This window comes from Chiroxiphia lanceolata, chromosome 3 (genome assembly GCF_009829145.1).
Source record: "Chiroxiphia lanceolata isolate bChiLan1 chromosome 3, bChiLan1.pri, whole genome shotgun sequence".
NCBI classification, from domain to species: domain Eukaryota; kingdom Metazoa; phylum Chordata; class Aves; order Passeriformes; family Pipridae; genus Chiroxiphia; species Chiroxiphia lanceolata.
In genome coordinates, this window is record NC_045639.1 from 74,407,258 (window position 1) to 74,435,057 (window position 27,800).

The following is a 27,800-nucleotide window of genomic DNA, read 5'->3' on the forward strand; positions in this document are numbered from 1 at the left end:
CTGCTTAATGAGAATCTTCTTGATCTCATCTGTATGGGCTGGAGATGCAGATTAGAGGGGTAGGCTATCTTTCTTAGTTCCTGTATGCACACTACTTGCTTAAGATTTATGAAGTCTATACTAAATCTATCAGAACTATCTTTCTTTTTTTCTCTCAAGATTAATGGGTACTATTTTCCATGTTGTCAGCTAGAAGGTAGCGGGAGGAGTAGAGGAGAGAAAGGATAAGGAACAAATAAGCTGTTGTATTTTGTATTGAGAAAAATATAGTGGGACTGGTATCTAACTGTGAAATCATCTTGTTCTATTGCTTAAAAAGAGGCAAAACTGCATTTAGGAAAACCTTGCACTTATTGGATTGCACTTCTGAATTTTATGTAAACAGTGTACTATAAGGATTTGGTTAAACTGATGCCACTGAATAACACTGTAAAATTTTTGTTGATTATTTTATGCAACTTTTTTTCTTAAATTTCCGCAATTCTTGCTCTTACTTTAATATACTATGTTCAGTTTTTGTCATGGCAGTCTAAAATGGGCAGAATTATTGCAATTATTTTTCTGCTTTCAGAGAACTAGCACTTTTGAATGCTCGAAGTATGCCAGTCTTAGGTAGACAGAGAGAGATGAGCTTCGAAAAAATTCATTATCCTCATGTTTATGATTCCCGAGCTGAAGCTATGAAAACATCAGCATTCATTGGGGGTGCAAAGGTACGTGTTTTGTGCATGACCCTTCTTGAACAGTACATCTTTCCCAATGAATAATGTTTAGCAGGGTTCCCTTTGTTCCCTTAGTCTCCTACTTATCAGAGTCCAACATATGAAGCAGTGCTTCTTTTCAGATGGTTTTAAACACTTCCATATATTCTGTTTTTATTTTGCCTCTCAAAGAAATAATTTTGTTCTCAACTAATGTATTTGCTTTTGTTTCTAAGGTCACAGTTATATTTAAGATACTGTTTTTCTATCTTTTGGGTACCTTTGAACTGACTTTAACAAAATGAATGCTTTATGAAATTCTACACTTAATGGATTCTGAAATGTAATAAAGCGGAGTTATTTTTTGGGGGGGAGTTGGGACTATTTTCTCAGTAGTAAAACTGATTATTTTCCATTTGGGGAGTTCAGTGCTGTCTATAATATGAATCACTGAGATTTGCTTTTGTTTTGGATTAATTTTTTGAAGGAAAGTGATAAAGCATTGTTCTAAGTAAGTTATACATAATCACACTTTGTATTTTCATACTTTCAATTAGTTTTCCTGTAATACTGTTTTAGGTGTTCTTACCAGAATCAGTTCAGAGGGAAAATAATAAAATGTATGAAGAGGTGAAGATCCCTCATAGTGAACCAATGCCTATTGGCATTGAAGAGAAAATTGTTTATATTAAAGACTTAGATGAGGTGAGTATACCATTTCAAAGATATTAAATTAGTTTTTACTTTGTATTACAAAAAAAACCTGGAAAAATCATTTTTTTCAATTATATGTGATATGTAAATGCAGCCAGTTAATTTCTTGACTACTAATTTGGAGAGTACTTATTAGGAAATGTAGTTCAGTGAAATCATCCCTTTCATATTGACTCAAATTCAAGGAATTCCTGATCTGAACTACTTGTTCATGAGTTGCACTTCTCAATTCCTTTGGCATTACCTGTTCAGTTATTTATGGTTTTGAGCTGTGATCTGAATCACGACAATGAAATGAAAGTATTACAGCAGTTGTGTTCTCTTTCTGAAGATCACATAGCGAAGTGAACCTGAGTTTCTGTATCTGGACTTGTACAGGTTGGCTTGTGACTGCACATCACTATTTTGCACTAGTCTTGCAGTCCAGTGCAGTTCAGGGTGTTGAGTGTGGTGTTATAGATTGTGTGGGGTGCAAAGTCTTCTCAAATTGTTCTTCTTTGAACAGAAGAGGGCAAATCATCATTAGCAAAACGTTGATGATAGAAAATAAAGGCAGAGAGGAAAAATGCAAGTAAAACAGGCATTAACATTTTAACTTTTACTGATTTAAAATGGTGCAAAAGCTAAGGTAAGAGAACTAAATTTGTTGTTAGTTATTTACAGTCTAGAACGTGCAGTAGTCCATCACATGTACCTCTTTACTCCTCATTGTATATGTCAAATCTGTTGAAAAACGGAAGATGTGATTTGAATAGAGACATAAAGAGCAAGGTTTTATGTTTCTTAGTTCTTCAGCATATAACATGGATACAATTTTTTCCACTTTGTGGGAAAACAGGAAATGAGAACATACCCAGAGCACTTTATTGGGACTCTGAGTAAAGATTGTATTACATAAAGATTTAACTCTTTCAAAACAGAAGACAGTTTAATTTTAAAATCTGAATCTATTCTTTTCTGTTTAGGTGACAGTACCTAATGTTATGTTCATTAATTGAATGACAGCTTAACTGGATAGAAAAATGGAGCCACTGCAGTGATAAAATGTGACATTTTATATGACAATATTCAGCATGACAGCTTTTTACCATGAAATGTCTTTCTCTTGAGCTAAATAGTACCTAATAATCTGTAAATTTTTTGAAAGTACCAATATTTCAATAGGCATTAACTGCTTTCAGAAAAAATGTGGTTCAGACAGAAACATAACTATCTAAAATTAATAGTTTGCAGATTTTTACACATCTGATGTTTAAAATAATTGTAAAAAATGCATCAGTTATACAAATTTCACAAGTAACTCTCGTTTGTACGTTGTGTGTCATCAAGAGGTATTCATTTCAGTTTTATAGTGAAATTTTGAAATAGAAATAATTTTTTGTAGAACTTTACTCTTTGATACGATTCTTATTACATGAGATCAAATAGAATTGTCAATAACAAATACAATTTTGAATGTTTGAACAAATATGTATAATTTCTGCCCTCAACTTTAATATCAGTTTGCAACAATAGATGACAAATTTATGAAGTTTGTCCAACTGCAGGACTTGTCAGTTTCCTGCTTCCATTAGTGAGGCTCATAAATTTTAAACTTGTTGAATAGCACATTTTTATCAATGAGTTAAAAGAGGCTGAAATTGCCAATGGGGAAATTTTTGTTGTTGTTGTTTTCTCTGTATGGCAGTTTTAGATCTCTAAGCTCAGAAAAAATCTTGGTTGATATTTAAAATTTTTACCAATTAACTGGGATCAGTTAAAGGGCATGAAGATTTTCCATCAATATATTTTATTTTTGGTTTATTAGTGTTAAGCAAAAGCAGCAAAATAATTTTTTTTAATCTGTCTCCCTAGAATGGATAGATGTTCATAAATAGCTTCGTTATATCTCTGTGTAGATATGTTTGCAGGATTACCTAAAATACAAACAGGTGGGCAAAGAGTAGAGATGACAGTAAATATAGCTGTACATAGTTCATAGTTGGAAGCTTCTAAAGGCATCAGGAGGAAGTTGAGAGTTTTGCTGCTATTGACTACTATGAGATGCCATTAGTGGTAGGGTTTTGATGTACGACATTGAGTTAGTCTAGACATACAGATTAAGGTACTCATTCTGTTTAATGAGTCAATATACATGAAACCCATGATCCACAGGAAAAAAAAGACACGGAACAACCAAGCCATCTATTGTTGCTTGCTTTCTGAGTATTATATATTGAGCTCTCTAAGCACTTACTGTCTGTGGAGAAATCCTGATGGTTTTAAAAATTATAAATATTCTTCTTCATTGTCTTTTTAGTCTGTACGTTTTCATTTGCATAAAAGTAATTTCTCTATCTGTTTCTCACAAGCTATGTGATTTTGATCACGTTGTCAGCAGTTTGGGTGGAATATTTGACTGTGTAATGTGTATTGCAGAATATACTATTAAATTTAATCTTCAAGCTCTTCAGGTTAGAACTGAGTTCATAAGGAGTTCATTTATATTTTGAACTGTTAGCCAAAAGTTAAACTTCTGTATTCTGTAAGTTGAAGTAATCTTGCACTTTAAATATTCTGAAGTATTAGTTAAGGTTTAGATTTCCTCATTTCCTTAACCTGATATAAACACAGTTTGAGAAGAGATGAGAAAAATATATTCCTCTAGATACTAATTTTAACAAACTGCATTTTAACCATATTTTAAACATGTATAGGCTTGGTTTTTTATTTTTTTTTCTTATGTACAAATATAAGACAAAATGACAAAACCTTTATGAACTAACAGCAAAGGGAGCAGTGATGTGTTAAACTAGTACAGATATTAACATGAAGTTCTTATTTGTAGGATTGGCAGTGTAGTTGTGATGCATCTTCCACTGCACTCCAGAATAAAGAAATAACATATTTAAGCCAATTTTGGTACTATATTATCTGAAATCTTATGGCCAGTATTTTCAAAGTATTCAGCTTAGTTAGAGCCTCCTTACAAAGGGTCAGAGCTTTCCTAAAGAGTTTAACTTCATGATTAGTTAAATTATTCCACATACAGATTTTTCTGAAGCCATGAAAGCTCTGCCTGAAAGAATACAGATGCTAAGATGAAACTCGTGATATAGACAAAGACCCAAATTTTTGTAGCTACCGTTCCTACACAATCCCATTATGCACTGCAGAGATGAGATCAGGAGGGGCCAACCTTTTACAATTTAGAAGCTGTAAAAGCATACCATAGCATGTCAAACTGCTGGCATTAGCGCTCCCCTGCTGTCAGTGTTGTCCATTTCACTGCTTTGTCACTCATATCTTTATACATTATGATCTGAACTGCTGCTTCATCTCCTCCCACAGTCTCACTCCACCTGTGTCATCTCATATTCTCTATTTCCTACCCCTGTGAGCTGGGAGCAGGAGCTAGTGGCATGGAGGGTGCTTTGCTCGGGAATGTCTCTGGTGTTCGGTGGTAGAAGGGTGCACTGTGTCCCAGGGAAGGAGTTGCAGAGGGGCTAAGGAGTTGCAAGGCAGCAAATCCCACCCCCAGCTCCCTTTGCAGATAACTATTTTTCTTGTCATTTGTTCCTGTTTGGGGAGCCGTGTTTTCACCATGGTACAAGCACAGGTGGTTCGTAAGTAGCTGATTGGTCACACCAGTTTAATCTGAAGTATTCTGATTCTACTACTTGTAAAAGTGACACGCCAGCTAAGTTGTTTAAATAATGAGAATTTAAAAAATGGAGTAAGCGCAAGCTTAGATTTATTATCTTTGCTCGCTTGACAAGCAGCTTGCCATTAATGAAATATATTTTTTGTACTTACTCTAAAGGTTGTTTTGCGTCAGGCTTTTTGCCAAATAAATGTACCTTTAAAGTCGTAAACTCAGGTCAGGGAAAGTTCCTCTTCAAGATTGTGAAAACACGTTTTATCTAACAAATTGCTGTTGGTGAAACATTACTTCAGCTTTTTACCTAAAATGAGTGTTCAGGGTAGGATTTATTTCTTTGTTTCATGTTATTTCAGTTTCCTTTTACTAGCATTGCTTAATGATCTAAATAAGAAGTGTGTTTTTTTCTCTCTGTATTATGTGAAGGACTTATTACAAAATCAATACTCCCCCTTTTCCTGTAATGTTTTCTTGTTTATAGAATTGTACAAGGTAAGTCTACTGAATAGAAGTATGGATGTTTTTGCATAAATAACATTTTTCAAATCCAAAATATTGGACCATTAATTCCAAACTTGATCCTGGTGTTTCAGTTGCATATTTTTTCAAACAGCAATTGGCGGTTGGACTGAAAGGAATAATTTAAAAAAATATTTTTAATTTTATTGAAATTTTGACATTTATCCAATGAATTATACTCTAAATTTGCTCCAAGGAAAGTTTACAAGTTCTGTAATCATTAGTCCCAACTTAAGACAAGGAAAACCACATAGATCAAGGTATAATCATTTTAATGGCTGGTAATGTATGTTAGGAATTGTAGTCTGTCTTCATATTTCATGAGGGGTGATATCCAAAGAAGGAGTTAAAATTTAACATTGATCTTAATCTTAAAGCCTACCAGTTCTGGTTTAATGTTCTTCAGTATGCAAGTTAATGAGTATTCTATCATTGTTTTAGAATCCCAGGTGCAATATTTATAGTTTCTGTATCAAATTGTTTGATTATCTAACCCTTAGCTGAGGCTTTTATGCATTGTTTCATTTAAATTGTAGGAATAAATACTATTGCTGTGGTTAAAGGTAAGTAAAATATGTGCTTTGTGCCAAATGATATCCATGCCAAAGCAGTTTATTGTCTGTCTTGTATAAAATTACCATCTTTTCAATTAAGAAAATCCATTTTTTAGTAGAAATAGTTTATTAACTTCATCAAAAAAATCTTTTGTTATGATGTGCAAACTGTAAACTGTTATTCTGGTTTTAAAATTTACCTGTAATCTCATATTGTAGAAATGCAAACATGTGCTCTGTGGCTTGCTACTAATTCACCTTTGGAAGACACTTGCTGTACTTGAATATAATTCATTAAATGTAATATTTTTAGAATATGTACCTCACTTGACTGCAGCTTCTACTGCAGATAGGTATCACTATATGATTTTCTGAATGCTAAAAAGTTCTTTCTTCTTTCAGCAATGGAGAATATCTTCCCATGATGATAAATCTCTGAAAACTATTTTGAAAATTATTCTTACTTTATTGATATAGCCTTTAATACTACAAATGGTACCATAACTTTTTTCTGGATTTATAAAACCGTTCTATTATTCTAAAAATCCTTGCCAGTAAGATGCTTTTCTTTTTTCAATAGAATCACTGATTTTATTGCATATCGGATTACTAACCTGACATTTTGGGGAACACCTTTAAAACAGAAAAACATATCTAAATAATTTCTAGAGAGAAAGAAACTCGATATGATAATGCCAAATTAATTTGATATGGTACTTGAAATACAGGTGCACTGTAGTGTTAGCAAGACTTTACGATGTTTTAGTACAAGTTTGAATTAATTCCATAATGAAATGTGTACATTTGAATTCCTTAATTTAACACATCGGTGTTCGGCTTCAGCGAGGCAGAGTTCTTAGGAGCGCAGCTTGGGAGGATCAGCAATTATGACCACCCTCCAATTATCAGGAGTTTGAGCAGTGGAAAAATTAACATTTAACAGAGAGGATTAGTAATGGAGTGGGTAGATATAAAAGAATAAAAAAATAATTTACAAATGGATAATTTTTTCAGTAATCTGAGATTATTGTTTCTAACATGGTTCCACCTATATCTGCTTTCTCCTGATACGACAGTATTTTTGCATCTCTGAAGTTTGTATCAAAATATATAAAATTGGTTTCCTAGAACATCAGAATAAGAGCTTATGCTAGTGCTGAAATGAGAGAAAAGAATGAACAGTATACCTCAAAAGAGGTATACTGAGGATAATGATTTTCTTTTTTAAAGTAGTGATAGTAAAAACCAAAAATAAATGGAAGTGTCATTAGAGATAGTGATATCAAGGCTATTCTAAAAATAAGAAAGCAAGAAATAGAGATTGACATTTTGTTTTCTGACAAAACTCATAAGACAACTTCTTTTCCCGAGGTACACATCCCAGGTATGTGCTGGTTTTTAAGAGCTGAACATAGTACTGGATATGTTCATCTTTTAGCCATTTCGTGGGTTTCCTCCAAAGCATTTTATTTTGTTACTTTGTATAATTATTTAAAAATAATATTTTGAAATGTAATGCTACTTGGTAGTACCTTTAGAATTTGAAAACTGTGAGTTTTTTGACTCAGCAAACAGATGTGTTTGATACTATTATAGTCTTTGAGAGGACCTGTCTCTTAACCCAGGATGAGAAATTGAAATTATTTTCTCTGAAGCATCTCTGTGTTAGGCAGGTGTGACTTCTCTGGAATCTTTGCCTTGTCTATTCTCAGTTCGACATTATCATGGACTTAAAAAAGACAGTAACAGTTTTAACAGACCACTATTTTATATATCCTCCTCTTTGTCTCCTCAGCTTGCCGGGGTTTTACTATTTCATTTTTAAACAAAAAAAAAAGATTTGTATACAAAAAAGACATTCAAGCCAATCTGTTTCCCTTATACAGATGTATGTAAGATGCAAAAAAGAGGGGATGATGATGAATAATTGGAGAGAGATGAGAACTGATGCATGATCTTATGTCAGATTCTATGAAGAGCAAAAGGCAGCTTTCACTGAGCAGCAGCCCGTACATCCTGAAACAATATGTGTCAATCCACCATTGTGAAAGTAATACCGTAGTTCACTTGTTTTGGAATGGGGAGGAATGAAGGTAAAGGAAGCAAATGTCTCACTCATGTCTCACATGAGTTTTAGATCTAGACATTATATAATTGGTCAGATGTAAGTCTGTATTTGTTCAAACTACATTCTCCTTGGCCTGTTTATATGATGCGGCTTTCATTTTTGGTATGATGTTGTGGATCAAAGCACTGTAATATGACGATTTAAAAGCAGATTATTTTTATACAAATTGGAAGAATATTCCCCAGAAAAGTACAGGGAAAACAAGCTTTTATTATTGTCCATAAGAATGGGGAAGTATTGCAGATACTTTCTTAAAGTTTTGGTTTACCAGGATTATTGGAGAAATTCATAGATAACCACTTGCATCCACATTTCCATATTGTACAATGTGTCTCTGACTTAAAAAAGCAACCAACACAGCAATTTGCAATGTAACTTTTTTCTTATTCCAGAATAGTGTTCTCTCTCTACTTCTGTCTTAAACCTTTCTTTTGGTAGGCTGACAACAGGTTTATTTGCTTTGATTTGACATTGGGCAAGTTTGATCCTTTTAGAATCAGGCTGAATGAAGGTTTGCTTTGCAGTATGTGCTGCCTTAGCTCATCTACACAGATTTTTCAGATTACTTTTTACAGAGGTGAAAAATTTCTCTTTTTGACCAACAGGCTTCTCCTTGCTTTTCAGCTGTAACCAAATGCCTTCCTTCCTCTGTCTTGTAGTGTCTTAAAATTGAATGCTTAGAATGCAGTCTGATCATTTGTTCTTTAAGTTTCCTTTGTCCTAGTGTGATGCGCAGTTTAGTTCAAGACCTTTTGTGGTCTTGTGCTTGTAATATTTTTAAGATTAACAAGGGTTTTGTCTTTTCTTTTTAAAAATCACTTTCTAAATGCTATTAGGATAGTATACTGTATAATACATATAGCTTTATCTATTTTTGTTGTTGGCTTATTTGTTTACATACGCATAACAAGAGCCTTTTAACATCTTAGAAGTCTGATGGCTGTGTCACATGAACAAGCCATGTTTAAGACACTGGAGATGTTAAGTGTGGCAAGAATGCTATGAAAAACTGGTAAATATGCTCTTTGTGGTGTCAGTCTGGACTGTGTTTTTACGCATGTTTTTATTTTCAGGGTCTTGTTATTAATGACTACATGCAAAAAACCCTGATAAACGTCCATAAAGCAAGAAAAAAATCCATGTGAATATAAAATAATGTTTTCAAATGTCCTTTCATTACTGAGGTTGTAATTGAAACTTAAACAGATCTCAGTTAGAGAGACTGTTTATTCTAAGTACTAGTAATGTGCAGCCTTCTTTTTATTGAAAAGAGCACTGTAAAATCTGAGTTATCTCTTCACGGGCAGTATAAGTTTAAAAAAACAATTAATTGACAATATGGGTCCAAGTCTAATAGCAACATTATCTGTACTGGAAAGTATAGAGGACTTACTTTCTTTTAGTCTGTTCTTTAAACCAGCATGGCTGTCTATGATATACTAAGCAAAAATTGCTTTGAAATATTTAGTAGATACTGCCATGTGAGAGTTATATATTCTTACAATTATTTGGTTGCTCCTTTTCATGCAAATATGAATAGGGAAATTCATTGCAAATATGAATAGGGAAATGCACTTTTTAGTATTAACATGAGGTAAAACTGACTGCATCTGATTTGAATAAAATGTTAAGCCTGTTTCATTTTCTACACACCTGCCAAGAGCGTGTATTTTGTGTAGTGCTGCCTCTGAAATGGTTGAAAATCTGATGGGAACACTTACAAAGGCAAACCAGTAAAGGGCACCAGCTGCTGAAAATCACCTGCTGAGCTACTGTGGGAGTAGATGCATCTGCCTGTACCTAGAAGTAATCTAACAAAGCACCTGCTTCTACCTGTCAGGATTTTAATTTGTGTAAAGATTCATCCAATGAAACTACTTCTGAATACTTAAAAAAAAAAAAAAAAAAAAAAGGCTGAGGTTTTTTTGTGCAGAAAAGCACCAGTTTTGAGCAACCTTCTCATTCTCATAACTATTTTAGGTTCTTGTTTTAATAAAAAACAAACCCAGATATGGCAGCTAGAAGTCTCAGCTACACTAAGCGTAAAAGACGCAGCCAGTCTGGAAGAGATTATTCAACCAAAGAGGAGGTTTTCAACTTTTGTTTGACTTAGTTTGAGAGATGGATCTCAGGGGGATTTGTGAGACTATGTTTCTTTTTTTCCTTGTAGCGTATTTAATTTATTGTTGATGGTATGGCACAATCAAAAGTACATTTTAAAATCAGAAGTCATTAGACTAATATTCCGAACATATATTCCAAACCATTCTACTTTCTGTCTTTTGATACTTAAACTTTTAAACTGGAAACAGTTAGGACCTACTGAGCTGCTTGGATCCCCACAAGTCTATGGGACCAGATGGGGTCCACCCAAGGGTGATGAGGGAGCTGGTGGAAGAGCTTGCCAAGCCTCTCTCCATCGTTTACCAACAGTCCTGGCTCACTGGGGAGGTCCCAGACGATTGGAAGTTGGCAAATGTCACGGCAATCCACAAAAAGGGCCAGAAGGAGGACCTGGGAAACTACAGGCCCTTCAGCCTGACCTCAGTGCCTGGCAAGGTTATGGAGCAGATCATCCTCAGTGCAATTACACAACACCTACAGGATGGGCAAGGGATTACATGCAGCCAGCAAGGGTTTAGGAAGGGCAGGTCCTGTCTGACCAACCTGATCTCCTATTATGATCAGGTGACCCACCTGGTGGATGAGGGGAAGGCTGTGGATGTAGTCTATCTGGACTTCAGCAAGGTCTTTGACACCATCTCCCACAGCATTCTCCTGAAAAATCTGGCAGCCCACAGCTTGAACAGGGCACTCTGTGCTGGGTTAGGAACTGGCTGGAGGGCCGGGCCCAGAGAGTGGTGTTGAATGGTGCTGCAACCAGTTGGCAGCCAGTCACTAGTGGTGTCCCCCAGGGATCAGTGTTGGGCCCAGTTCTGTTTAATATCTTTATTGATGATCCAGGTGAGGGGATTGAGTCCATCATCAGCAAATTTACAGATGACACTAAGCTGGGGGGGAGTGTCGATCAGCTGGAAGGCAGGAGGGCTCTTCAGAGGGACCTGAACAGACTGGAGAGTTGGGCTGATTCCAACGAGATGAGGTTCAACAAGGCCAAGTGCCGGGTCCTGCACTTTGGCCACAACAACCCCCTGCAGTGCTACAGGCTGGGGACAGAGCGGCTGGAGAGCAGCCAGACAGAGAGGGACCTGGGAGTTTGGATTGACAAGAAGCTGAACATGAGCCAGCAGTGTGCCCAGGTGGCCAAGAAGGCCAATGGCATCCTGGCCTGTATCAGGAACAGTGTGACCAACAGGTCCAAGGAAGTGATTCTTCCCCTGTACTCAGCGTTGGTGAGGCCACACCTGGAGTACTGTGTCCAGTTCTGGGCCCCTCAGTTCAGGAAGGATATTGAGATCCTGGAGCAGGTCCAGAGGAGAGCAACTAGGCTGGTGAAGGGACTCAGGAACAAGTCCTATGAGGAGAGGCTGAGGGAGCTGATGCTGTTCAGCCTGGAGAAGAGGAGGCTCAGGGGAGACCTCATCACTCTCTACAACTCCCTGAAAGGAGGTTGTAGCCAGGTGGGGGTTGGTCTCTTTTTCCAGGCAACCATCAGCAAGACAAGAGGGCATGGTCTCAAGTTGTGCCAGGGGAGGTTTAGGTTAGATATTGGAAAGAATTTCTTTGCAGAGAGGGTGATCAGACACTGGAATGGGCTGCCCAGGGAAGTGATGGATTCTCCGTCCTTGGAGGTTTTTAAGAAGAAACTGGTTGTGGCACTCAGTGCCATGGTCTAGTAACCACAGCGGTAGTGGATCAAGGGTTGGACTTGATGATCTCGGAGGTCCCTTCCAACCCAGCTGATTCTATGATTCTGTGATTCCATTATTACTCTCATACATTGGTGACCGTACCACATAAGTTCATCAGCCTTCACCTACATTTTATTTTCCTGTGGTAGGAAAACGTCTGTGAATGCTGCTGATATAACTGGGATTTGGAGAACAAAATAGCTCTGTCCTTGTATAAAAAAATACTGACTGTGTTTGTAGTTTTCCCCTGTAAAATTTAGGAAAAAGTCATTTAACGTCTATATTGTAAACCAGTACTGTCTTGGGTAGCAGAAGTGTGAAATTAACAGAAATAGAAAAGAAAATGGAGTTGTTGGAAAGATTATGACAGCAATAGTGATTCCTCTGGGAATATTCTTCTGTTTGCCATTCTTTCATTTTTACTTGATGTGTTAAAATTATTACTAATTTCAACTATAATTACCTTTTAGAGCATTCTGTAAGTTTTTCTGCCTTCTTTAGGTTTTGTAGAAAGAAATAGCTTGTCGTATGTTAAGGGCAAGCTAAAGTAAATAGTTTGAAAACATTATCCTGCAGTGGCTTTTACATTAATATTCATTTCTACATGAGCAGTTAGAACTTATGCCTTTGCATGCATAAAATAGTATTGAATTAATTAATTTAAAATAATTTTTAATTAATTAAAAATTTTGAATTAATTTTAAGAAATACCAAAATATATCTGTACTTCAAAACTGTATAATAATATGAAATGTTGCCCTGCTCTTGAAAACTTATGTGTATTAAATTTTGTAGAGTAAAATCAATGGCTAATAAAAATCCAAGAAGCATTTCAGGTAGACATGCTCTTCCATAGCAGCTGCATGCAGCTCAAAAAAAATCCAGCTTTCTGGCTCACAGCATTCTTTTTGTCTTGTACTTAATCACTGTAATATTTGAAATCCAATTATATCTACCTGGCGATTTTGCAGCTGTTATGTTTTTTGGCCTCATTAAATGATCATAATAAGTGAAATATTTAAATTAAGAAAACAACTTGTTAAGTGTTAATTTTTCATTCTTTAGGGAGTCGCATTTATGTCATTGACTGAATATAGACTATTGGTATAAAGCACATGCAGAGATCTGTAAAGTTTTTAATTAAAACAACTCAAAGTAGTTCTAGTCGTTTTGATAATTAAGACTGGAGAGTGAATAATGTGCTTCTGCTGCATCCTGTTCAGGGAATAGCCATTTCTCAGTGGAATTTCATAGTACGAGTGTGGAAGAATGCAGTAGTCTGCTTTACTTTGATAGCATACCTGAAGGCAGGCTTTCATTCTTAGGAGTATTTGGTCTTCATTTAAAGTGAAATACAGGATAGTATTTTAAATTCTAATTAAAATTATACTGAAGACCAAAATTGTTTTCCATTTTTAAAAAATGTAATCGCAAAGTGAGAATTTTCAAAGATGAGGGAAGTGTATGCTAATTCTCATATGCTGTAACATTTAAAAGATTAACTCTCCCTCAAAATATTTTAGACATATTAAAGTTTGTCTGACTTTAATGTTTGTCTTTAATTAGCACAAGTTTCAGAGTGCTTCTTGAGACATGAATCTCTTATGTTTGATAAGAATGTCCTGTGTCTTTCAGTGACAGAAATGGGACTGAAATGGCTCATCAAGGGATTCAGTTAGAAATCACCAAATAGTTTTAAATGTTTTTAAAAGATTTTGGGACAGAGGAGCTATATGACTAAAAGATTGACTTTATAACTGACGGGCTGTTCAGCTCAGACTTGCAGTTTCCATTAACCTCAAGAGCACACAGTAACTGCTAAAAAAGTGGAACTTTTAAACTTTTTAAGACTAGTTGTTTGAGTCTGCAGAACACTAGGGAGCAAAAATTAATGTAAAGTCTTTTAAAGCTAGAAACAGTTTTTTGTGTGTGTTTTGTATCTTATTCTAACAAAACAATTTTTCTGAATTCTAATTGGAAAATTGAAATTATGCTGCCACCTAATCTTGGAACTGGACATATCAAATAAGAGTGGAGTTATTTTTAGTTTTCATATTAATAAATAAGTAGGCCTTATAATAATTATACTTATAACAATGACACTAATAGAAACCATTTCTTTCTTCTGTAGCTTGTTGGGAATTAATCAGGAGAAGGGAAAAAAAACTTTTTATTTGCCTTAAAATATAGAGGAGGATGATTTTATTTAGTCATTCATAGGAATTGCTTATTGTAAAACATAATATAATGAAGGAAACTTACATTCAAATATTCCTACCTCTCTGCTGTGTTCCCTGCATCTGAAAAGGATGAGAAATTTTATCTGAGTCATCTGAGACTATGTTGGAGTTAATTTTCTGTGTTTCTGAGACTTCTATTTGCTTTTGACAACTGTGGACCTTTGTTCTTCTGGACTGCTAAATGGAAGACTGTCTCTCTGCCATGCACACTCCTAAAGTAGAGACTTTCCGTCTTGTTTTCAAATATTATCATTTAAGTAAGAAAGCTTCTAAATTTTTCCATCAATAATTTGCTTACATCAGAAAAAAAAGACTGTTTTGCATATTAATAGCTACTATAGGAGCAAAACTATAAAGACAACTGAGAGGGGACCTCCTCAGTGTATACAAGTATCTGAAGGGAGGGTGTCAGGAGGATGGAGCCAGGCTTTTCTCAGTGGTGGCAAGCGATAGGACAAGAGGCAATGGGCAGATACTGATGCATAGGAACTTCCACCTGAATATGAGGAAGAACTTCTTTACTGTAGCTGAGCATTGGAACAGATTGCCCAGAGAGGTTGTAGAATCTCCTCACTGCAGATACTCAAGAACCGTCTGGACGCAGTTCTGTTCAACGTGCTCTAGGACAGCTCTGCTTGAGCAGGGAAGCTGGACCAGATGACCGACTGTGGTCCCTTCCAACTTTACCCATTCTGTGATTATGTGATTCTGTGGAAACAAAAAGTCTGGTCCAAGTGTAACCTGCACAACATATCCTTTTCAAAGTACGTGTGAAAGCTTTGTTAAATCTGTAGTGCTATTTGCAACACAAAAACTGTCTTCTTCATCAGCTTTTTCATTTTTTTGATTCTGTAGTTTGCAGTGTCTTAATTTTCCATTAATCTAAATCCTGAGAATTGATGAATGTAAATGCCCAGATGCAGTCCTTCAGAAAGTTTTGTGTCTTTATTCTGAGCTATACCTCATCCATTCACATCAGTTTGTGAAATGGGAGGGCTAGGACTTTGATGCCTTTTGTCTGATGTCTTGTCTCTTCCTCATTGTCACTATTTTTGAGGTTTGGCCAAAAATTATTTGCTGTCTTCTGTCAGTATTCTCTGTCTCTTCTAAATTTTCCAGTTATCTGTCTAGTCTAGTTGCAGTAGCCCACATGTTAAGTAGCCCACTTACTGCTTAGAAATATTTTTTTTATGTTAGTATTGACATATTCTTTCAAAACTGCAACAAGAATATAGAAGGAAAAATAAATCAAATCTCTTTTGATATGATGCAGTTGTTTCAAAATTCTTCAAACTAGTTCAGAAACGGCAATTCATACAAGAATTCAATTTTGAAAAAGTAGTTTGTGTGTACTTCTTATCGTATCATCATATCATATCATATCATCTCTTTACTTGGGAAAAGTTAGCTAAAACCATGCATTTTGGTTACAAAAATGGGCTTCAGTTTTTATGCTTCATGTTAGGAGACTAACTTTTCAACAATGGCCAGTACTTATATAGTTGTTTTCTCGATGTCTTTGTCTTTCCTTATTATTTGTTGGATTTCTCCCTTTGTATTGCAGTGTCTGTATTCTTAAACAACTAGGAAAGGGTTTTCTGTATTAACTCTTTTATTACGGTTACTTTTTGAGTCAATGTGAATTTAACAGTGATGATTTTTTTTCTGCTCTTAGGGACACACTGTGTTTTCCCAGGGGAATATATTACCAAAGCAATGTACCATCAGCATAACTAGTTGTATACAAGTGTAAGAAATTATGAGAGCATTCTCTGAATTAAAAAAAAAAACAAACAAACCACCACAACCTGAAGAATAATATTCTGTGGCCATATAAACATCAGTTTCCTCATTACTGCATCTGGAAAAGTCGGGGAGATAGTGTTAGTGGAGATGTCAATACACAGCAGTCCAGAACATTTAAAATGCTTTCAGATCTGTAGAGATTTGTGTATTTGACTCTCCCATGATCTTAGCTTTGCACAGGATTAAGATAGTCTTAAATTTTATGAGGAAGAAATGCTTTTTTACTTTGGTTACATTCAATATGGATAAAATGTGATCAAATAAACTTAAATCCTTCTATCCTCATAAGATTTTAACTTCTGAGGTTATTAGGAAATGCCACAACTGTTGCCAATTTTGCTTTGGCTGCATTAGTTCAAGGTAATTTTTGTGTGTAATTCACAAATGGCATCAGAAAGCTGTAAGAGGAAACTATGTTCTGATCTCCATTTCATTGCTATAATCTGGAATAATTCTCTTGACATCACATACTTTTGAGTTTAAAATAGTGTTGCTGAAATCAGAATCTTGCCTGTGTGTCTATTTGGATGCCAAAATTCATGTACATTTGTTGTGCTGTAGAAATAGTTGCTTTTATGGAAAAATCTTTCTGAAACACTTTGATATCCATTTCCTTAAATCAAGTCACCAGAGGGTATAATCACTCTGTCTATAATCTTTTGTCATATTATAACTAGGCTGAGGAACATAAAACAATTCTCTCAGTGAGGGGAGGAGATCCCCCAAGCTGTTTCAGTGTTCTAACTCAGAGCAGTGAAAGCTTGGAGCTACAGTGCTGTCCTGTCATTTCCATCAAACTGATTTGGGGTCTATACATGCAGAAGTCTTTGAGTTAAATATGTACATTGAATGAGAAAGTGTTTTTCAATGTTATATTTTTAATACGACAACAAGCGGTTGAATAATTCAGAAGTCTATAGAAAAGATACAACTGCTGACTATACAAATAACTATTTGTATGGTGTCATTCGTCAAGAAATACTTCATATAAAGTTGGTGACAATGTATCTATAGACTTAGAAGGGTTTTTCTTGAAATTGCTTTAGGCATGTAAACTCTTAGCTGTCGTATATGAAGGTAAATATTTTCCCTGAAAACTTTTGATTTTGAATAGATCTTTCTTCTTTCCTCAAGAGAGCAAAGGGTAGGACTTATGATTTAAAAAAAAAATACCAACCAACCAAACAAAAAAACCCCCAGAGATGGAAGCTTTTTATTCTTTGATTTTTATTTCTTTTTAACTGGCTGTTTTTTTCAAGGAGTGACTATGTTTCCATAGTTGGTTGGAGAGTATTATACTACTACACTTCACTGCAATTTGTTTTCTCATGGGATCGTTCTGAACTTCTCTGTATAGAGTCTGGTTCTTCTTTAATGAGAGTTTGTTGAAGAGCACTCATTGTTATGAGCTGTCCAGAATTTTGGCATTTCTGAGAACTGAGTAAAATAATTGTTCAATTGTTTCGGCAAACATGAGGTTTGGAAGTCTGGAGAGGAAATGTTTAACCGGGATTTAGAAGCAGCATTACCCAAATAAAATTGTAATTATTTTCATAGTTTTTGTGTTATGGTAACTTCAAGCACAGGTGATCCTTTCATATATAATAAAAACACATTTATACACATATATATATATATTTATATACTTTTTCCCTCAGGATACTTTTTTACTCATGTGTACTCTGTCAGAATGTACGAGAATTTTGCAGTGTTTGTTTTGAGTTTAATGACACTATTATAACTTGAAAGTATGGAAATTTTCTTGGTTTCTGATGGCTACTGCTACTTAAATATCTATTGCAATGATCAGTGAATGTGGTGATAATTTTATAAACAAGACTCCGTAGTTTTCTAAAGGATGATGTTTAATTCAAATTAAAAAACATTCGAAGAAATCTTATATGGGCTGCAATTCTATGTTCTATAGGATGTCAGGGTATAATTTTATCCTTATGGTTCATTATCTGGCATTTCTAGTACTTTCTTCTTAATCTAATTAAGGGACTGGAGCATCTTTCACGTGAGGTGAGTCTGAAAGAGCTAGAGAAGAAGAGGCTCAGGGGGCGTCTGAGAAATGTATACAAATACCTGATGTGAGAATGATTAACAAAAAGGGAGCCAGTTTGTCATCCATGGTGTTCAGTGACAGCAGCAGAGGCAATGGGCACAAATTAAAACATGAAATTTCATCTGAACTCACGAAATGAATTTTTTACTGTGAGGTGGTCAAACACTGTTATGCCCTGCCCAGAAAGGCTGTGGAGTCTCCATCCTTGCTGGTAGTTAAACACAGGTGTAGTTGATACAACTTTGGTCAGAGGGGTGAACTAGATGAGGTGAACTCCAAACTAAATGATTCTGTGATTGCTGCTAATAGTGACATAGATAGCCCATACCATGCAAGAATTGCTTTTAGTTCTAGTCTAGTCACTTGTAGCACATACAGCTTTGAAACCAGCTGCTGGTTCTCTGGTGCCTTTTGTTACTTGCATATAATGTCTTTTACCTCAAGCTTCCTTTATAGCACATAACTCTTCAGGTACTACCCTTTGGATGAGACATAATTTGTACTTACTTCAGGAAACTGTAATGCTGGCTATGGCCTAAAGCCAATCATAAGCTCTATTTGGTATGCTTGTATAATTTTCATATCTTTTTGTGTGCTACTTGTTCCTGCAAAAATTGTCCCCCTAAGTCCAATAAAATCTCACTGATATGATTTGGTGCTAAATGGAGCAGATCCAAACATCATACAGTTTTTCTTTTACATGTTATGAGCCTTTGCTTAAAATGTATATGTGCACTTTGAAAGAACACATTTCAGTCTTTGGGGCAGGTAGGAAATTATATCCTCGAATAGTTCTCTTAGATAATATAATAGTAATTTTACCTTTATGCTAATTATATAGTTATATTTTTATTTACTTTTGTTCCTAAATCTTATGAGCTACCACTTTTTCATGGAAGTAGCAGAATATGAAAAGTATCATCAGGAGAGGGGAACTGTGAAAGTCCCCAGGTATACCATTGATGTTTATTTCTGCATGTGCCTTCAGTAACAAAATAGGATTTACACTGGCACAAAAGTGCTTTCAGTGTATAGATGCATAATTAGAAAGCAGGAAGGACTACTATATGTTCATAATTTGAAAGGATAGTGGGAATATATTTATTAAAATGTGTATGTGTATAAACATACATATTAAAACATATATTTGTGTGTGTATATGAGTATGTATAGATGTTTTAACCAACAACTTTCTAAAGTACAACAAAGGGGAAACATGACCTAGAGATTATTTATGTGTAAGGCCAAGGGACATCAGAACTTTGTATCCTGAATTTTGGATTGGATTTTCTGTAAAAAAGCATGGATTAGTCATGGTATTACTAGTTAGATCAATTACCTTTTTTACTGAAAGTGCAGAACAGCTGACTGCAGGATTGGATTTGTCGCACCTGAGATATATAAGGTGCTTTGAATAAAATATATCTACCTTAAAATTAAGCCAATGAGCAGGGAAAATGTTGAAAGCTTGACCTTTGTTTATGAATGCAGTGAATTATCTCTAAGATAAATTGGTAGTAATCTTATTACTTTGTTCTACTATGATAGAAGAAGTCATTATTGAACATTTGGGTTGGGTGATCTCATGCTATGGAAATTAATATGGATGACTAACATTTCTTGATTTCAGACAATGAGAAAATTTGTCTAGTATTACATGAAAACTGGTAAAAATATTGTGGACAGGACAAAATCTCTTTTGGAATGAGGAGTATAAAGACAATGTCCATGTATCTAAGGGACATAATATTCAAATGTATTGTCTGGATAAATTAGTAATTAAACATGGTTATATTTATTTTAGAGTTTTTCTGGGTAGATTAGGTAAGAGATACTATGCTCTGTCTGTGCACAGCAATACTGAACATAGAAGCTGCCACTGAAATGCTGGCATCGTACCTTGAAGTTAACTTTAAAGCACATTGGGCTGCAAAGTGAAAACTTGTGAAACTGAGGTTAATTGCACCTGACAAGCTGTTTCTGTCCATGAGTCTAATGCATTAAGTGATCTGCAGAGTGAAAGAAGATCTCAGCTTTTAGTGGAACTTGTAATTAGTACTCTCTTGTTTTGGGTGAGGGAGAGTGCTATAGACCATATAGACACCACAGCAGGTTTCACAGGCGGGTCTTGTGAAAAAAATTAGTATCTTCTGTGTATTTATTGAACTCTGTAGAACTACAAGGTCTGGCTAATGAATTGCATGACTAAAACTCTGTCTAAAGTGCTGATGGCCTGTGCTACTTAGAGTAGACAGTGTCACTACTGTGTTGCTAAAGCAGCTGTGTTTCTGAGCTTGTGTAGCTTGCCTGCAGACTGAATCGTATGGGCTCATTCACGAATGTTACTTTAATGACTTAAACAATTTTATCCTATTTTTAAATTGCTGTTAGAGCACCAACACACAAATATCTTTTTAATGAAATGCCTAATTTAGAATACCTTCAGTAGATGTAATCTCATTTATTCATAAATGTATTAGTTGTAACAATAAATTCCATGGGAAAGAATCGTAAAGCTTACTGAAGTAAAAACAGGGGGTTTATACATTCACACTGGAGCTGCCTTGAGTGTCATCTGGTTTATGTAAAGAGTTGCTTCTCAGCGGCCTTTCACGTTGATTCATGCTTATGTAAAAATGGCTCCATCTTAGGCATGAAATTCTCTTTGTTGAGAACAGCACTTAGATTGCATTCTGCTTAAAATTTCTGTGGTTTCTGTTGAATTCTAGGGATAAATCAGCTTTGGAATAGAAAGCTGAAGAATGTTGCATCTTACTTTTAGTAAAAAACACATTCTGCCATCCAGTGGCTACCAGTTCTTTAAGCAAAAAGGGATTTCATTAATTTATCTGAAAAAGAATTGGTCTGTAGAAGTCTTGACTGATGTTAATATGCCAGAGGGTTGTTTTCAGCTTTCAGAATAGGTAGTTTGTGCAAATGCCGAATTAAAAAAGCAGATCTTCTAGTACCTCTGTAAATCTGGGAACTTCTGAGCATACTGTTGAATTTCTGCTACCTGACTGATTTTTACAGGAAAAACTACTGGGTTTGGATTGTGCACTTCTGCTGACTGTTAGGAATAAAATACAATTTAGGGGAAAGGTATTCTTTAATATTTTTTCAACTGAATGAGAAGTTGGTTTGAAGAAACCTTAGGATACTTTTTTTCCTTGGGAATTCCTTTCTCTTGGAGCTTTTTTAATCCTTAATATGTTCCTGCAGAGTTAATGTTCAAAGAATATTATGCATTGACTGTATTGTGATTTTGAATGTTGCATATTGATTTGTCAGTGACTGCTTGGAAATTAATAGTGTGTTGAATGAAAGTCTAGATTCTGGTCAAAATACCATTATTAAAAAAAACTATTTTTAGTTTTTAACCAGGCTTTTATGGATTTTATTTTTTAATTAATCTTTATTCCACTCATAATCCTGTTTCGGTAGGCTTAGCGTCTTTCCAGAAAACAGGCTGAGGTCCATTTTTCTGTCTTGTTACGCAACTTCCTCTGGTTCTTCTGGAACATCTGTTTGTTTATTTGTACTTACCAAGTCAGTCTTGATCCCTGGTGTTAGTATTTTAAATGGGAAAAGAGAACAGGAAATTATTTTTATTTTAATATTTCTGGATCTTTGCTTAGAATTGCATGGTCTAGGGCTATAATATATGTAATTTCTGCTAAATGTAGAGGAAAAAGATGTTCTACACTGTACACTTTTAAAGTTTAAGAGAAGCTGGAACCATATATTCCTACAGGCAGTAGTTTAAGATAATATAAGAGCATATTTAAGGGTGTTAACAATCACACAACTGAAAGGTGACCTGTGTGTGTAAAGCCATACATATTCAAATATGTGATTGTAAAAATTTCTGTTATTTAATTCTGAAGATACTTACACTGGACTTCATTTGGACAGCAGTGTTTCTGCTTTTGTTTAAAACCCTCTTCTTTACGTAATATGCATGTTGTGCAATGTAGTGTTTTGTTAGCTCAATTCTGTAATCACCAGTTGTATTTTTGAGTTTCTCTCTATACATCCTTTATTAATAAACACTGTAAATAGTGTTAATCAGTGTGAACTTTATATGGTGTTTATAATAGCCTGTAAAACCAACTAGAGGGAATGGGAGGGAAAAGGACAAATATAACCAATTACAAGGACCTGGCAAGAAATCTCAAAATGAAATACAGGCAAATTAGAAACCTAAAATGGCTAAGGAGGCCATAAAAATAGCTGATTGAACCCCAATAGCACCAACATAATCAGCAGGTCTCTGGGAAGCCCATTAACACTTTATAATAGTCTCATTCATGAAGGTGAAATGAATTTTGAAGATGACACACCAAGTATGTATTAGAACATTATGTATATAAAACTTGGTGCAAAACAAATAAGCTTTCCTCACTGCAGTCTTGCAAGAAGAATAAACTGTGCTAGAACACTACAAGTGAAAACTGTTATAATCCTGAAATTCAACCTCTAAAAATTGAAGAAACTTGATTAAAAGTACATGAAGTATTTGCAGTAGATACTCTTTTTTTCTTCACCAAAGGCACTTACCAGTTTGAAACAGATACTTGGATATTTTTGAGATTTGTCAATACAAATGAAATTTATGGTTTGAGTAGTACTTGCTTTTTAAGAGTGCCATAAGAAGTTTTCAACCTGAAAGCTTTACTGAGACAAAGGTACTGTTAAATTGAAAAGCAGATTTTTCAAAAAGAAATAGTGTGTTGATTACATAGCATTTTCATTGACTTCTATATAAATGAATGTTGTTTTTTCATGTTCAAAGTAATCTAGAATAAAACTACAGTTGGCTAGTCATTAAGTACATAATTCCTATAAATTTAAAAGTAGGGAATTGTCAAGTATTGTGGAATTGATGTATTAACCTAAATTTATATTTTGTATCTCAACCTCTTATATGAGGCTACTACTGGGAAGCTGCAGTAAAATGATAGACCTAGTGTTGTTTGTCACAAAATTAAATAAAGTATTTTATTTAAATAGCTGATGAAGCCTTCATTCCTAAGCTTGCATTACTTGAGGAGTAATGTAAATTAAGTCCTGCTCAAATAATTTGCTTAGTATTGAAAGGCACTGGAAAGAGTATTTGGTATTGGAGGGGCTATTACCATAGAAAATGTCTATAAATTAATTAAAGCACCCAGAATAATGGAAAAAGAGATTTTCAGAAGATGCTTTCAGGCCTGTTCTTTACTGTACTTTTGTGGTTTCCTACAATTAAAGTAAAAATTATAATAATCACAAATATCACTAAGATACCTTTCATGCTTTGTAGTAGAAGCAGCGCAGATAATTAAATCTGTAGAAAGGAAATAATTATGTGTTCTGCAGTCTATTTTAAAAATCTGTAAAAAGTAAGTAAGAAAAGGTAAGTTTATTAGAAAATTAATTTTATATCTTAAGGGTCTGTTCTTCAGTTGCAAAGGTTTTATAATTTTCAAATGCAGAAATTGTAATGGTCTATCTACAGTGGTTCTTTCCTTGTGAAAATGTCGTTTTTTAGAGAGGCCAAGAGGAGGAAAGTATTTTTATAATTGATTATTTATACTTCTGAAGATTTAAACATGCATTAAACTCTAATAACTATAATTTCCTGTATTATCTGAATAATTTAGTTTTTTTAAACATTCTCAAAGCTTTTTTGGGACCCCACATATAAGTTTCATGTTCCTTTTGGTAGCCGCAGCTTGTTGTAAATATTGTTGGAGAAAGGTCTGAACATGAACGGTTGCAAGATGGAGATTTTGTCAGAAGCAAAAGGAAGTTGGTACTGAATTTGTACGTCTGTTTGCAAAACTGAACTTTACTGAATATTAATAGCCCAATATTTTACTGTATATTCATTTTGATCAAACTCTTGACTAAAAAAATAAATGGTGAGATAGTATACTATATTTTATTTTCCTGATGGATTTGATATTAGAGAGTTGGATAGAAGTGGTAGCCTCAGAATAAAAAAACTTGAAATAATACATAGATAGACAAGTATCCTATGTTTGGTTTCCATATGTTCTTTTTCTTATGATTAATGTATGTATAGATAGACACACACATATATACGTAAATGGATTAAAAAAATCCAGAATATACGTGTTGTTTGTTTTAACAGATTGGACAACTTGCTTTTAAAGGCATGAAAAGACTAAACCGAATCCAGTCTATAGTTTTTGAGACTGCCTACAACACAAATGAGAACATGCTAATCTGCGCCCCCACTGGAGCTGGGAAGACTAACATTGCCATGCTGACAATCCTTCATGAAATTCGCCAGCATGTCCAGCATGGTGTTATTAAAAAAGATGAGTTTAAGGTAGGAATTTAATGAACCAAATAACAGCTTTTTAACTTGTAGGTAAAGCCCGTTATGTGTTATACATGGAATATGAAATCAAGAAGTTTTCAAGGATATTACACTATTCCAAGTTAAAGATAAAGCTAGTTTTGATTTACTTTGTTATTGTTAAAGCTATTCTTATTTGTGTTCTAAAAATCTTATTATGAGAGTAAAAAGCTATGAAAATGCATTTAGCTTTGATGCAGAACCAATTTTCAAAGCGATAAGGCTGTATAAACAAAATCCATTGTCCTTTAAACAGCTGCACACTTATCCAACAAAGATAACTACTTTTCATATATCACTATTAAGATTTTTCACTGTAAGCGCCTGGCATCATATTTCACAATAAATTGTGATTTGTAATGGTTGCCATGAAACAAACAGTGTTGTGGGGTTTGCTCATTTATCAAGTGAGTGTTCTTTTGGTGCAGATTGTGTACGTTGCTCCTATGAAGGCTTTGGCAGCCGAAATGACAAATTACTTCAGCAAGCGTCTGGAACCACTAGGCATTACTGTGAAAGAGCTGACTGGTGATATGCAACTGTCAAAAGGTGAAATTCTACGAACGCAGGTATGCAAAATATTTTAAGATACTGTTCTGTATGTGTATTCATACCTCTTCATAGATACACTAGTCTTTTCTTCAAACTCCTTGTAACAGTACTGGTGAAGCACCTGAAATGTTTTTAGTAAATCTGTAATTACACTGATTATATTCCAAAATGTGACTTTCGATTCAAAGAGGTGAAAACACACGTACTTCTTGTCACATTTATTTCGGGCAAATGCTCTTTGTGTCAATGAAATATGATTTTTAAAAAATACTGAGATACTTTTATAGCTGTTCTTGCATACAGTTCTGTGTTATTATCCTTTCTCCTTCTGCATGGTCCAAGAAACAGAAAAAAGACTTGGTTGTGTTATCACTATTAAAATTTATAAATGTAACTTATAGTAATTATTGATTCAGATGAATTATATTTTGGCAGTCTTAGCTTTGATGTATTTTACCTTTCTGTAGTAAGAGGAGAGAAGACTTTCACGTGACAAGAAAAGATGTCTATATGTAATTAATAATTAGGAGGACCACTGCAGTAATCCGGTATGAAGCCAGTAGAAGATGTATATGCATACCTGTTAACACATACAGTCACAATACTGCAGTAACCAATAAATAACAAACCCATATCAATGAGTGACAGTAATATTGAAGATACTTTATCAGAGTGACTTTGCAACAGTCCCTAAAATTTGGATATACAAACTAAAAAACTTTTTGATAGGAACTTTCACTAATTGAAATTATTTGCATACACCAGATTGCCATTTTAAATTACTTTTCAGCTAGGGCACACAATCAAGTAGGTCAGGGTTATAACAGAGAGAAAGAAAAGGCATGTGTAATCACTGCTGAAACTGAAGTGACAGTGGAAAAGCCTACTCTGAATGTAAGTACAAAGTTCGATGAACAACATATAGAATAGAAAAGTGCTATTTTCTCTTGCTCTTCTAGTTTGAAATGTAAGTCATAAAATCTCACCTCATTACTAAAACTCCGCTTACATCCAGTAAAAAAAGAAAAGAAAACCAAAAAATATTTCAGGTAATATTAAAAAATGTGTGTGGAAAACAATTTACAAAGTTGAAATTCCATTACTCTAGTAATGGTAAATTATTAATAAATACACGGTATTAATTTAGAGCAACTTAGTAACTTAAATGTAGGAAGGCTGTCTGCTTCATCATGCTCTTTTATTTCAGTCCAAAATACCACTACTAGCACAATTCTTCTTTTTTTTTTGTGGGGAAGAGGCTAAAGTAGATTTATATATACAGAAGAAATGACAGGGGAAGGACCTGGGTGAAAATATTTTTTTCCTGCCATAGACTCATCTCGTTGCTTTGCAATTATTTTTTTTTTAACTGAAGCTTACCTTCAAGGGATTTCTGCAGTTTCCTGTGTATGTCCTTGGATAGAAGGACTAATCTGAAGTATAGTGTATTTGTAGTTTCTAAACTTTTGGGAAGAGTGGAGGTGGAAGAAAAATGGTTTCCAGAAGAGGAAATATTTGGAAACAGTTATATTATTTTTCACCCAAAATTTAGTTCCTAGGTTTTCAAAGGAACTATAATTAAAGTATTGATTCATTTCAGTTTTTGCTTTTGTTCAGTTTTGTGTTTTTGCTGTTCAAAATACTAGGAAGGTTGAAAAGAAAAAATATAAAGGCCAAAAATTCTGGGACAGTGAAATAGTAATTTTTTGTTTCCTTTTGTTTGTTGTAGCTAGTCAGTCTTATGATTAGTCAGAATTGTAGGAGGTGAAGATGAGAGATAATGCCAATCCAAGAGTTACCAGTGTTATTGCTGCTGCTGTTCTTGCAGATTCTGGAGCCCAGCAATGTGCAATGTTTTTTGCTGCATATCAAAGTGCACAGAAAATACATAGCCACCTTATAAACTGAGGAAAGGGCACTTGCTTGTGCTGGATCTTGCTTATTGCTCTTTGCATATATTGTTTTTTATGAAAACTCATGAACTTTCTTTGATCAACTAGGCACTTAAAACCGCTTCATCCAAACATGTTTCTTTCATTACTCTTTACCCTGTATTAAACTGGTTCTTGCGTCAAAACTTAATTTTACTTGTCAGCCTCTCTAATGTGTACATTTCTCAGGCAGGAATACTCTAATAGGTGTTGCTTTTTTATTTATAGTTTCAGAGTTGCTTTGCTAGTTGTTGCTCTGTTTTCATAGTGTAAGTAATGAAGTACCTTGGTTTAACAGAAAAGCAGTTTTTTCCTGAAAGAATTAATGTTACAGCAGGTGGATGCATGCCCACAATTTATATGCACAGGGATGGTATATGTCATATGGGGGATAAAAGGCACAGAGTAGGATCAACTGAAGATGCGGTATTTCAGGTTGAATCATTGTTTCAGAAGATCTCATCTGATTCTTCTAGACAACTGAAAGCCTGATATATTTCCTCCATGACAGTTGTTTTCTGCCTCTTTTCTGAGCAGTTGCATTTTCACCATCTTTATTTTTGTCCCGAGGTGAATCACATCAGTCGCAATGAAAGATATAAAAATAAGGTGATTGTCAGGTATTAGTTAGAAGTAGCACTTCAGTGACAATCCTCAAAATTTTCTCCTTCCTTTCCATTCTGCTTGCTTCATCGTTTGCCTGTGTGTATTTAAATATGTGTATTTTGTAAGTTATTACATGTATCTGTTACGCTTATTCTGATG

At 34.7% G+C, this 27,800-nt stretch overlaps 1 protein-coding gene across 1 annotated transcript in view; it reads left to right on the plus strand.

Annotated features, from left to right (window-relative positions):
* ASCC3 (activating signal cointegrator 1 complex subunit 3) overlaps positions 1-27,800 on the plus strand; it is a 263,938-nt gene that overhangs the window by 50,239 nt on the left and 185,899 nt on the right. The window contains 4 exon segments of the mRNA XM_032682586.1: positions 572-713; positions 1,281-1,406; positions 24,322-24,522; positions 24,981-25,121. Coding sequence (XP_032538477.1) covers positions 572-713; positions 1,281-1,406; positions 24,322-24,522; positions 24,981-25,121 — 610 coding nt within the window.